Source organism: Athene noctua, chromosome Z (assembly GCF_965140245.1).
Source record: "Athene noctua chromosome Z, bAthNoc1.hap1.1, whole genome shotgun sequence".
In the NCBI taxonomy this organism is placed as follows: Eukaryota; Metazoa; Chordata; class Aves; order Strigiformes; family Strigidae; genus Athene; species Athene noctua.
In genome coordinates, this window is record NC_134077.1 from 4,754,252 (window position 1) to 4,768,227 (window position 13,976).

Below are 13,976 nucleotides of genomic sequence, written 5' to 3' on the forward strand. Positions count from 1 at the left end.
GAAGGTTCCCAGGATGCAGTCCTCTATCAGTCTTTTTTCTAGCCGATTTTTACACTACTTCCTATTGAGTTTCATAAATTGTGCCTGCAGTGAGAAACACATCTTGTATCACTTTCTAGCTAAACATGAAAATTGTTTTTACAGCTTGGAGGACCCAGGCTTAAAGAAAATTAATCATTGTTCATAAGTAACGTACACAAATAGATTTCAGTACAGGAGCCATTTTTTTCTGCTATGGCTTAGGGAGACAGAATTTGCATAAACTTTCCATCACTGAGCCTAGAATTCACATTTCCAGTGCGTTTGTGTACATTGTTCTTGCTTCATATGGCAGTTCCATCTCCTGGAAACCTGCTCCAGCCACCAAGAGATGAAACCTACAGAATCTGAAGACTTCAAGAGCCCGTTTAATATTTTTTTTACCCCATGGCCTGTGTTGCAGTAAACCTACCTCTTGGTGCACATGCTGGTGTATTCACAGGGAGATGAGTGAAAGAAATATAAAGAGATAAATCCTAACTCATTAAAAAACCTTTTCAGTTTTATGTCCTGTTGTAGCAGCCGATAGACTGAAGCACTCCTATTAGCTTTCATTCAAGCAATGGATTCTGGCACCTTGAGAAGTGTCCGTACAAGATTTGAGTCTGTTGTCAAGCCATCTTCTTAATGCACTCCAAGTGTCTGGATATTGGTGGCACTTTCTACCCAGCCACCTTTAGGTCAAACTTTGAAAGTGAAGCAAGTACATAAATCCTTCTTTTTCCAGACTGTGTGCACATGGAAACAGGCATGGGCTGGGATAGAGAGTAAAAAATCAGTATGACTCCTCAGTGTCAGAGAGACAGAAGAGGCTGGATGAAGAAAGAAATAGAAAGGACACTGGAAAAGAGACAGTGAGTAGTGTGAGGAATGGGCAGAGAATAGGAGAAAATAGGAGAAAAAACTTGGTAATAGACAGAGGCAAGGAAAAGCAATAATTTGAAATGGATTACAAATGGGAAAGAAGAGAAAAGGTTGCAAATTAAATGCAGAGTTAGAAAAAGAAATAACATACAGCTTTCAAGTTGGGTGATATTCTACACTCTTTCAGGCCTATCCTCAGTGATCTCACCAGTCTGCTGCCACACCTCTTGCTCATTTTTCCATTTTAGTTTGTAAGCCCCAGCTCATGGCTGGAGGAGCCATCTGCTCCTGGCCTTCTGCCTTCCTTCATGCAGTGCCCTCTGCTTGGAAGGTCTCTTCTTGTTGATCCGTGTCCCAGTGATAACATTGATGTGCCAGTCTGCTGTGGTTGCCATGGAATCAGTCCATATTTTCCTTGTAGAAAATTGCAGTGTTCAGGGACATTGCAGAAAATTGCTAGTTACCTACTTGGGAAAAGTGAGGAACAGTTCGTTCTCAGATTTGGCATTTGGCAGCTTCTGGAAGAAGGAAAGAAGTTCTGAAAATGAGTTACCATGTGAAAATAGCATAGCATGGAGATTGTTTCCAGAAGCCCTCTGTTATAACCCAGGCAGCAGACTGCAGAATTTAGTAGGATCGTAAGATTTGCAGCGTGATGCCACTTCTAGTTTGGTATTATTCTCCTGCTGCAAATATACTCTAGTGAAAATAGAAGCAGTGGAACATGAAGTAATTTGAAAGGGGCCCACTTATACCTGTCTTATAAGCCTATAGATATCATATTTACTACTGATGTACTTTAATAGACACACTGACATGAAAATAAATAATACAAGTTATTTGGTATAGGCACTTTACAGTGTGTTCTTAAAACAAGTTTTAGTATTTTTTTCTCCTAATGGTTGAAAGCATCTCTCTTCCTAGAGTGCTGTTGCTGCAGAGACACAGGTATGTCCAGAAGAGTTCTGCAGTGGTCTGCATTTCTAAACCACTTCTGGTTCAGAGCCTTTCTCCACCACAAACACAAAGCCAAGGACATACTAGTGTTGCAAGTCCAGTCCCTTGCTGGCTAGGGACCTGATCCTGGAAGACATTCAGGTCTCTCTAGTATTCTGTACGCCCTCTAGAATAAGCAGGAACCCCCCTCTTTTTTTTCACCTTCTATCTACCACTTAAATTCTCTCTCATTTCCACTCTGTTGTTGCATTTAGTTTCTATGTGGTTGTGCTCAGTGCAAATTGTGCATCTTAGTCTTGGTGATGTGAAGTACTCAACAGTCCATCAAAGACAGTAGGAATGAGTTACAAAGGTTTTCAAACAGCCCGAGGATCTACCTGCCTTTGAAATGCTGTCATTCTAACTTAGTTCAAACACCTCAGCCCAAAAACTTGGCATGATACTGGTGTGCGTGTCCAGGTTACACTGCTGGTGTGGCCATGGCTTTGGATTGTTCACTGTATAGGCATGGTCTAACTAAAGGTTTTCTTGCAATTGAAAGACAAGTCCTAGTGCTCTGGTCTGAAAGTCCAGCCTGGATGATTTTATCCCGGACTTTACAACATTGTTCTTGAAGCCCTCAGAAATCTGCTCGTGTGCAGGATGCTTTCTTCTGGGCAGTCACTGATACCAAAGGAGTTAAAGGCTGCTGTGAAAATCTGGTACCCAGCAATGTCTTGGAAGGATGCTTTAGGAGGGGGCTGTAATGAACCCAAAAGAGCAGCAGACTTTAACGGTCTCATTGGGATTTTCCCTCTGGTTGCTTTGGCACTGCTTGCTGCAGAAACATTACCCTGAATTTCCCCACTGCCTCGTCCATGCTATCCTGCAACAGGTCTTGAGAGGCTGTGTGCAGTCTCAGAGGGGCTTTGGATTTGGAGAAGAACAGCCAAGCTGGCAGAGAGGGAATAGAAAGGCAAGTGTTATATTCCTATTCACCTCACACCCCAGGAATCTGAGAATTAATGCATCCATTGTAGACTTGAATTTCCCTAGTGGTTAACTCTAATTTTCTGCAGCTGCACAGACATTAGTATAGCAATAATACTCCTAATAGCAGTGATGGCTGAGACAGTAAGATAAAAAAGATCACTTGATTTTTGGGGAAAAAAAAGACACCACAGATATATCACCCTAGATGAACCTGTTATTAAAAATCATTTTTTGAGCAACCCTAAATATCATAATAATTTAAAAACAAAAACCCCTGAGAGTTAAGGACCTAATTTTCCTAGTAACGACACAAACAACACTTGCTCTGAAAATAATGAACTGTAGGTAGCTCTTTTATTCAACCTTTTATTTACAGATCGCTCATTGGAATGACTGACTGAGTTTGGTACATCAGCTGGGATACATAATTAGGCTTATAAGTCTCCCCCAGGATGAATTGCCCACATTCTTTAAGAGGGACACATGCAGTTTCTTGGAGAAGTTTGCACCATCAGCTTCCTTTTGCTGCTGATATACCTGTAGGAACATTGCTCGTTGCTCTTCATGGCCCTTGCCAGACTCAGCTCCAGGTGGGCTTTGGCTTCTCTAACCTCATCCCTGCACACTTGAGCAGTGTCTCTATGTTTCTCCAGGTCCCTGCCCCTGCTGCCATCTCTAGTATTCTTCCTTTATCTACATAAGCCTTGTCAGGAGACCCTTGTTCATCTGTGCAGGCTCCCTACCACTCTTGTGTGACTTCCTGCTCTCCAGAATGGACCATTATTGAGCTTGGAGGAGGTGGTCTTTGAAAATCAACCAGCTACAGATGTAACCTCCATTTATTGGCTCCTCTACAAACATGGAGATTTTTGCAGTTTAAGGAGATGGGAAGCAGAGAAACAGCCTTAAACATGTAGTTGACTTAGATGTGGTTTTGTGAGGGAAGGAATGTTTGAATAATGCGTGTGGGTGTTTGCCTAGCTTCGTCTTTCATCTTGGCTATGAAGCTTTGAATAGTATCTTCTAAGTGTTGCTACAGCAGTGGAAGGGCTTGGAAAGATGGAGAAATGGGTCTGCAGAGATCAGCAAACTAGCAGGCAGAGGTCAGTGGAGCAGAGGTAGAGTAGTAAGAGAGTGGACATGTTTTCACGTAGGCCTACCTATTTCATGTTCCCCTTGCTTACTTCTAGGACTGGCAGTGTCCTCCTTCCCTCATGCTCAGCAGCAGGTGACCTGAGCTTCCCTGCCCACACCACGTGAGGATGCACACTGATGTCTTGCCCGCTGGGCAGCAATGGCACAAACTGTATCCCAGCTCACTCCATTCCACTGTGGAAGTGGTTTGTGTGATGGTGTATGTCCTCAACCCTTCTAGTCCCTCATCGCTAGTTAAAACACCCAGCCAGGGTCTCTCCTCTGAAGAAACCCCCGTTAACCAGCAGCTGTTTTCTTACTGACTCTCACAGGTGGGGCATGATGGCGCTACCCCTGAGAGCTGCTGGCTGGTGGAAGAGATCACCATCGTCGTGCCCACCAAAGGTGTCATGTATAACTTTGTCTGTAAGTGCTGGCTAGCCAGAGACAAAGGTGATGGCCTCACTTCACGAATCCTCAACATCCTGGACGCGGACTGTGTTAACGTTGGCCTCAAGGTAGGCTCTAGGCTCATCCCGTAGCTGCTGCATGGACCTGCCCTGATGCACGTTGCATGTCAGCAGTTCTCATACTTTGACTTCTGCAAGTGGTTTGAGCCTCTTCTTTGCAAAGGGTTTCCCTGTTATTTGTTTAGCAAAATCTTTAGGAATGGTTTAGCCTCATTACCACTGACAGCACCTGGTACCCACCGGGTGGGGCAGCTGCAAGGTGAGCACCTTGGTGTAATCTAACTTCATCATGCTTTCTTTGATGAGATACTTCCAATTCATCAGACTGGAGTAGTGGAGATATGTTAATTTCTGCATAGTGTGGCTACACATCAGCATTTCTAATATGGGACAGGGAAACTGAATTCATTTAGAAACTAATAATAGTTGGAAGTTGCTGAAACATGGAGACATTTGTAAGCATGATCTTTGAAACGAATAACTGATTAAAATTGAATAAGCAATGAAAAAACTATATAGTCTTTTAATCCATACATGTGAAATTTGAAGTAATGTGTGCTATGCCATATTTCAACCAAGTGCAAATTGGAAAGCTGAGCTATGCTGATTTTGGCTGTAAGATTTATAATAGAAATAACAGTCTGGATGAATTGGACAATACTGTGTTTAATACCTGTATGGCAATTTAAAATCTCTATAGATGTGTTTCTATTTACAGTGAGATTACACTTCCATAGTACATTAATTTTTCTTTATGCTGCTCTTGATTCCCAAGCTAAAAATATTCTCCTGAAATCTGTTTTGTTCCCCAGACACAAAGCCTGATAACATTTTTAGTATCTGTGAAGGATTCAACAACTCAACGCTGGTTTCAGTGGTAGAATTGACCTAAGAGGGAAAAAAACCTTCCTTAGATTGAATACCAAGGTTAAAGCCTAATCTCTTAAAAACTTCCCATCAGTTGTTTAACCTCCTGGATAAGATTTCCAAACTCATATTAGTGATCTGATGGCTTGCCCATGTTTTGAAGTGGCTTTTAATGAAGACTTATGTTCAGTCTTCCTTTAAAAGCCCAATCCTGAGTATTTATTTTCATAAGCATGCCAAAAATAGACACATCTATCTAAATTTTTTCTATGATGTTGAGTCAGAAACTTGCTGAAAGGTTTGAAGGAAATCAGGGTTGATGCTTGAGACATGAAATCAGAAGTGTGCATTTGACTTTCTGATCAGCTTCCTAGTTGAGGGAATTCGGGACTGTTGCCTTGTAAATAGCTGTAGTTACTTTAATTTTTTTTTATTTTTTTTTTTTTTTAGAGTTCAAAGAAGGCTAATACTTTTAACGACTTTGGGAAAGTTAATACTTTTTTTAGTTTACTTTTGCTTGATTCTTACATGGACATATGTACCCATTTCAATTTAATTTTCTTCTTGGTTTTATATTCCATCTTTGTGCTTTGAACTGTGTATTTGACTTCCTATACATAGAGAACCTAGTCAGTGTCCACCACAGCCACTAAAAACCTTTAATGCATTGGTAGCAAATGTGATGCTTTGCTATAATTTAAAATCTGTGTGGATGGCTATGTGGTGGACAAGTTACTCAGGATTGAACAAACATGAAAAATAAATTTTCAATGACATTATTCCTTTGCACTGTTTATTTATGTGGCGGTCACAGTTCAGGCCAATAAAACTTGCCTAGCAGTGCACTATTTTAAACATGTTTTGTTGGGGCGGTTTCTCATTCTTCCACCTCTTAAATCCAGAGATCTTGTTACCATAGGTATGATCCTGAAAGCATCTAAGTGGCCTAAAAGTCTTAAGGCTACTTGACAGCCACTGGGACTTGCACGCTTTTGAAATGTTTTGTTCTGAATCTTATTATTCATGTCAGGGAAAAAGAACAAAGTTGGGCTAGTAAGGTGAAAATGATGCAAAACATATTTTCAGAATTGGCGTGCTTTTAATGTACGAGATCCAGGAACAGTCTGCATTTGATACAGTAGTGTGCATCCCACTGGGAAATAGGATAGCTGCATTTTTCTGCTGTAGAGTGTTCAGATGTATAGCCTTCAAAACTATTAGCGATGTTGAACTAAATTGTGTCTATCTGGACACCGAATACTTGGCGTAATCATTTTGCAGTCAAGAAAAAGAAACAATTGTGCCTTTGGGAGCTGTTTGTTTGTTGGTTCGTTTTTTTTGTTTGTTTTTTTTTTTTAAATGGCAAGAGTTCTATGCAGTACGGAGGTCTGGAGTGCTGGGAGGTGGCTGGGCTGAGACACCATTAGCAGAGGGTTGGCGACCCATCCACTGACATGAGGGTTGTGACTCCCATAGAAAAGCAGTTTAGTGGGTCTTCATCGCTCCCCATGCATATGGTTGACAAAATGAACGTGTCTTTCTCTGAGTACACCCAGGCTGAGAAAACGCAGAAAACATGATGCAAAGAAGAAGGTCCCATAGCAAGTTTCAATCCGTAACTTTGCCTCTGAGAACCATGGTGTGGAGAGAAACCAAGAAGCTGTGTTGTAACCATTTCTGGCAAAGACGTAGATCTCTTGCAAAGCCTGTCTAGCATTTTGCTCAGGCTTTTGCATGGGTTAAGGACAGCTGTTTGAATGAGACCTTCTGATTGTTTTAAATCCTCCCCAGATCCTCTATGAAGTCACGGTTGTGACTGGAGACATTGAAAGTGGTGGTACTGATGCCAGTATCTTCATGACTGTCTTTGGATCCAATGGAAACACCGAGGAGATGCAGCTGGAGAAAAATGGAGACAGGTACAGTAACTTTGTAATTCTGGCTGGTTAGGAGTGGAGTGATAACAGATTCTGGTGTCAAATCAAGAAGCGCTTGGGGCTTTGGTTATGCTCCCACTGAAACACAAACTCCCTTTGACTTTATAGATTCAGAACAGTGTCCCTTGTAAGTATTTAGCAGGGCAGAGGAAAGGAGACAACCATGTAGCTAGGGAAACTATCCCTTTGTAGAAGTTTTGTTTAAGCTGTTCCTCAGTTGCTTTAGAGATAAGAGTTGTGGACAAAAATATGAACTGTGAAGTCCTGCATCAGCTCCAGGAGGAACTGCGGACACTGCATGAAACCACAGGTGCAGTTTCTGCAAAACACATTTTTTGTGAAAAAATAAGTAATTTATTTTAAACATAATTTAATGGGAATATGTGAGTAACTGCATAATGAAAGAAAGATAAACCAGCATGCACACACCTGCCTTGCGAAGTGCCTGTGATGGGAAGGTGCTGACTCTCCCCCGTCTGCTCTTCCCATTTTCTGAGCTGGACAGATGTCAGGCAGCTTGGTCCAGAAGCTGTGTGAGGGGTGCCAGGACCTGAGCTGGTAAGCTGAGGGCCCTGCCAAGAAGTGGGCTCCTTAGCTTGGGCTCTCTGCCACTCTGATGTCTGCAGCTGGCACATGCGATGACATCTGTCCACCCAGATGTGGCCTTACAGTGGAGAGAGATGGAAACGGGCTGTGAGCTGTGCGGAGTGCTGCACTGCGTGCTCTGATTTTACTAAAAAGGTGAAATCTCATGTTTTTTTCGGTAGAAACAACTAATGCTGTAACCCTAGCACTTCTGTAAGCCAAAAAGCCCCATATGCCACTGATCTATTTCCTAATGCTTTCCTGTTCCTTTCTAGCACCCCCCCTCATTACTGAAAGTTTTGGCATGCTCAAGAATGAACGTGCCACTAACCATGTTTCAGAGGTGGGTTCATCAGGGTTAAATTTAATTAAATGACTACCTCTGATCTTATTCAGCAAAGTATCTACAGAGTGTCAGGAGGGCTAGCGCATTTGGCCACAGGGTTTGAGCTCAGCTTGCTGAGGTGATGCTGGACTCTTTCCCCAGCCTCCAGGAATGCAGTTCCTCTGCAGCAGCTTTGTGTATCACGTATGGGCTGGATAATTGAAGATAAGGCTCTCTGCATAGAGGTGTTTGCTCAGGGGATGTTTTACTTGCAGAGTAGGTGTCTGGGCAAGCATGTACAGCTAAGCTTGAAACCTTCGTGTGTTCAGTTAGTAACAAGCACGAGCCTTGTTTGCTCTGAGAAAAACGTAGCAGAGGTGCTGCTGACTAAAATCTCCATGAGAAACAGCTGAGTCATGCAGAAAACTGTAGCTCTGCTTCCCAATCACAGAAGGACAACCAATGTGTCGGGCAATGCATCTCTGTTACCAGCACACCTGGCTATCGGTGACATCAAGACCCCAAGCAATACCAAACTCTGCTGTCTTCTACTATTTTAAGCCTAACGTTCAATTCTAGTAGGTGGTAAAACGGACCACGGCTATTTGTATTTAAAAGTAAACGTAAAGAGGATTTCACATCAGACAACATCAACCAAAAATCTCTAAAAGGGACAAAGACATCTCCAGCCCTTCAAGAGAGGGATTGCAGTTTTGGTCCACCTGGCCAGGCAAGTGATATCCCTAAACTATCTGGTCTATAAAAAAAGTCATATTTGTCTGTGTGAGTGGGATGGATAATCTCTGATAAAAGGATATGAAGATGTAATAAAGGAGAGCCACACAGTTAGCATCTTATTAGTTTCTTGCATTGTCAAAGGTGTTGAAAACTCATTGGGGCTGTATAAAGAAAAAGGACATGTAAAACACGGCTATTAATACGTTAATATCACCAGGATGCTGTGCTTTTCTTTGGGGAGGTACTGGCACATCTCTGCTAGCTGGAGGCACTCTGTATCACACCCCCAGCTCCGCAGAGGACATGGATGTCTACATCTACATCTACATACACATACCACCTGTTTCCACACCACTCCAGCGGTCTTCATCCAGCTGTTAACAACACTGGCTTCCCCAGCTCCTGTTTCACAAGGAAATCTCGTCAGCCTTTGCACCAGCAGTGAGGGATTGGCGAGAGCCACTGAAACCAAATGGTAAAAGGCACTTCATCTTTATTGGGGCTATCCAGTGCCAATTCACACACAGCAGCTTAGTGCATTATGAAGAACCGTTTGTCTAACCTGCTGCAGATTTAAGGCAATTTGCGCTACATTACTGTTATTGCCAAGACCTCTGGGCAATAGAAATATTTACAAGTGCAGGCATGGATAGGAAAGCTTAATTAAATCCCTCAGATAAATGCTTCAGTGTCCTGGAAAAGGAATAGTAGCAGTCAGCTTGTCTGGGTACTTGTTCTCTTTGCAATTTTTTTTTTTTTTTTTTTTTTCAGGCTTATGTTCATATTCATATAAATTAGGGATAGAAAAGGGCTCTTGGGTCACTCAGTTTGTCACTTTAGCAATTGCTTCCCTCTAGTACAGTGGCTTCTTGGAAGTAGCAGGTATCAGCCTTACCAACTTATAAACAGGGCATTTACTCAAGATAAATAATGGTTTCTTTTGCTAACAGACTGTTTAGTTTAGAGTTGCTCAGCCTGGAAATGATCAGAGTGAGAGACTTCCATGAAGCTTTCAGGTAATAGTGATTGTCATGAAAACTGATCATAGGATCATGGGATAATTCAGGCTGAGAGGGTCACACCTTTTTCTTAAATAGATGTGGAAATCAATCCAGTCCAGGCACAAAAGCACATTCTCTTTCTCACAGTGAGACAGGCTGTCTTGGTATCCGGTACCACAGAAAGACAAATAACAAGAGAAGGGTGTTTTTCAAAGAGCAAACATAACCCTTAATAACTAGAAATGGACTTGGACCAAAACACCCTATCCGAATGCCTCTGGGAGTGCAGGGAAATGTCTGGATGAAAACTGAGAGGCTCGAGCCAATCCCTATTGCTAACATCTGCAGCTATGCAGGCTCAGATAATGGTGTGAGGATAATCACATTCATGCTGCGGGGTGTAATCTGAGCAGAGTTTGGTAAAGAAATGTTTTCTCCTCCATATCCTAGCACTGCACTGAACTGCTATAGGAGGGTGAGTACGTTGCTAGGGACGAGATAACATCATTGTGGATTGTCTGTATTATGGTAGTGCCCACCGTTTGCAGAGCTCTCCCCAAAACTCTCGGCAGACTCAGGTAACTCACTCACAAGAAGTCTGCACAAAGGAGGAACCTCAACAGCAAAGTGGTCCTGGTGGTGCTCGGTAGAACCCCCAGACTTGGCTGTCTCCTACCTAGCAAGGGCTGGACTTCCATCACCAAGCCCACCACAGGTCTGCCAGAGTATTTTGGGGGCAAACCTAGAAGATTCACTTGCTTGAAACAGAGTAATACTGAGGCTAGGGAGCACTTTCACTGCAGCAAGGGCTTCTTCCTAGCACAACTGATGCTGAGAGGGAGGTAAGGTGGCTGTGGTTCTATCTCCTTCAAGAAGCATATGTTAGTTGTTTTTCCTTTTTTTCCTGCTTTCTGCTGATTGCTATGGTTGAGCAGTTCCTACACATCCTTGTGCCTATATACAGCAGCCGAGCACAGGGTAAGATCTCTCATGCAATATCACACAAACCCACCCTGGTTCTTGTCAAAGTCGGAGCTCGTTTGCAAATCCAAATTCCCCAAATTCAGGAGTGAAGTGCAGGACAGTCGATTTTGGCTCCTTTCTAACAGAATTTGCCTGCACTTACTAAACTTAGGCGTTGGTCTCTGACTTGCAATCAGGTTGCCATATTTAGCAGAGCTGCAGCAACTGTCTATCACCGCGGCAAATGCAAAGTTATGTGCTACATCTTAGTGAAAGGAGATTAAGCAAAATTGCTTTGCCTTCTAGTTGGGATGGGTTAAGGGCAGGCACGTGGGCAGATGCCAGGAGGAAGGCGATGTGCAGAAACAGGACTGTGAGTCTCTATTGTTCTGGTTACAAACAGGGTGATAATGTATGCTGCAGCCTGCCTGGAACGACTCCAGGTGCCTTGTATGGGCTTGATTTTCCAAAGGAGAAGGAATCCCTGTCAAATCTGTACTGAGGTGTCTTGCCAAAAACACAGTAGCTAGTGATTGCAGGACAGAAAAGCTCAAATCCAGTAACATGCACTCATAAACTTTTAATTCGAGGTTGTTGGCAAGGTGCGAGTTGTAGCACGGACAGGGGATTGAGATGCAACGATGCTGTAAAGCAGTAGGAAGCCTCCTCAGTCTTTCAATCCCTCCAGGTTTGAGCGAGGACAAGAGGACAGTTTCATTATGGAGATCGCTGATATTGCACCCCTCAGGAAGATGAGGATCCGGTCGGATGGGAAGGGGACTCGCCCGCACTGGTTCCTGGAAAGGGTAATGAACCTCACGTTGCGCATCTCTTTGCAGCCTGCTTGTGTCAGAGCCTCTCAGCCTTTGAGAAAGAGGACAAAGGCAGTGAGTGACTAGCTCTTATTAATTTCCTACATTTTTCCGTTTGGTTTCTCATGATTCTTTCCTGCAAGAATTGAATCAAAAAAGCAGAGAGCAAGGACAAAAGCTGTGTTGTAAAGCTTTGCCACAGTCTCTGCTATTACATCTCACTCTCCCTCCCTGCAAAGGAGCCTTGGCTTGCCACCCAGGGCACCTGCAATATTTTCTGGTCCGCGGGATGTACCCTCAGGTCCTGCAGACCCCTTTCATGCTCTGACCCTGTGGGAGAGTGGGTGTCTCTCTGCCAGGCAGGGACAGCTAGAATGGGCCTGGGCTGGGTGGGACATTTCTAAATAATGCATCCTTTCAGGTGAAACATCCTATCTCTACCCTTCCCTTCTCCCTCTAGTACACAGGCAGATTTCTTTCTTTTCTTGTTCATACAAGTAATTTTTGCCTTGCATTTTGAATAGAACATGCAAAACGGCTCCCACCACTTCTGTTGATTGTACTTTTCCCCAGTGTCGTATCTTCCACAAAAGCACAACGTGTGCCTTTATCTTCTCTACCAAACCAACAGCTCCTTGTAAAGATTACTTTGATTTGGGCAGTTAAGTATAGTTTGCTTGTTATGGGTCCCTATAATTAAATTTCTAAGAGGCAGCTGGAGTGAGGTGCTGATCCACACCATCAGATGTCATTACGGGAGAAACACATCTCTGACATGTTTATTTAGCATGGGTTTTTTCTGGACTAGATATCCTGCTGGATTTCTGTATCTTGACTTTTTATATGGAAATAGGTTAAAAACCAATAGCTTAACCCATGGCGAGAAAGAATAATGCATGACTTTCCTGTTGGATCCTTCAGCCTTTTCAACTAGTCTGAAGCTGTCCTTCTTTTTCCCATAAATAGTTTCTAAATATTGGTCCTAAGTAGCCACCAGTTTCCAGTGAAGTGACGAACTGCTCTTCACCTCCATTAGCATGGACTAAAAACCATTTCTGTCATCCAGGACCTTTTTCACTTGAGCATTGCCACTTCGAGATTTTTTTCTCACCAGCTCTTGTGCAGCTTTCCAGAGCATTAGACCTCCAGCATATATCTTCTGAATAGATGCCACAGGCACACAATTTTTCTCTTTGTGACTAAGGAATAACTCAATCTGTTCTCTGATTTGATTCAGTCATCTTGGTCAAACTCCCTTTGCCAGTTCCCAGATACTTTCCCCTGACTTTTATAAATCATATTCATATAAAATGAAATAAAATAAAGCTTATTCATCCAGAGACATTCCAGATCTTGCAGTCATGAATTAGCAATAGCTCAGAGGAAAGGGATGGCAGCACCTTTAGTGGCAGGTAGCACCTTCCCACCTTCCAGTTGCCAGCTCAGGTCAGTTATCCAGCCTGCTGTATGCCTCACCCCAAGCAAGGCTTTCCGAGGGAACTGGGCAAAAAGATCCCTCATTTAGGCCCTTTGCAGCCCTCTAATTATTCTACAGAAGCAACAGGCGGACCATGCATGGAACTCTTTGAGACAAGGATTTTAGAAACTTTTGAAAATTTTACCTGTAGTTTCTAATGTTCTTAAAGAAACAGAGCATGGAGGATCTTCTAACTCAGTGAAACACAGAGAACTTAATTTATTAGTTTTCTCTCCCACCTTCTCAGCAAAGGTAAACATAGCATTTGCGTTCCCAGGCAGAGTGAGGACAGGAGTGCTCTGGAAAAGGGGAGGAAGGATTCGTGTTCTCTGATTTGTATTCCAGCCTTGAAAACTTATGTAGCCTGGTGTGACATGAAAACTGATCTGAGCCCATTTCCATTTCTGTCAAAAGTGCATATTAAAACTGCATAATGAAATACTTGTGGGGGTAGTGCTAAACTCTCAGACAGATGGTTCACAGTTAGTGCTAACTAGCGCAGTAAAACGAGAAGCTAGATTAAGCCATCAACCCCGTAATTAACCATTTGTTGCTCCATTTATCCACAAGATATTCTCAGTTTCCTTGTTCTATTAAAATAACAATAAATGATTTTTTAAATTCTCTTTGGTCTTTTTGTAAACTGTTGCTGGTCAGAATTTATACTGCTTTTGGTTTACCAGAAATAGAAATGCACAAAGAACAATTAAAATGCATGGATTATCAACGACATTGTACACAGCCAAAATATTCAATTTACAAGCAGGGAAGTAGTTGGTTTTTGTTTGTTTTTTTTTTTTTTTTTCTGCCTAGATAAAATACATTGAAATTTCAT

General features: G+C 42.6%; 1 protein-coding gene across 5 annotated transcripts in view; it reads left to right on the forward strand.

Annotated features, from left to right (window-relative positions):
- The window catches only part of LOXHD1 (lipoxygenase homology PLAT domains 1), a 146,430-nt gene that overhangs the window by 104,007 nt on the left and 28,447 nt on the right, over positions 1 to 13,976 (forward strand). For all 5 annotated transcript variants that reach the window (XM_074932653.1, XM_074932654.1, XM_074932655.1 and 2 more), the window contains 3 exons: positions 4,299 to 4,484; positions 7,095 to 7,222; positions 11,541 to 11,658. In XM_074932653.1, coding sequence (XP_074788754.1) covers positions 4,299 to 4,484; positions 7,095 to 7,222; positions 11,541 to 11,658 — 432 coding nt within the window. The remainder of the gene's footprint in view (positions 1 to 4,298; positions 4,485 to 7,094; positions 7,223 to 11,540; positions 11,659 to 13,976) is intronic.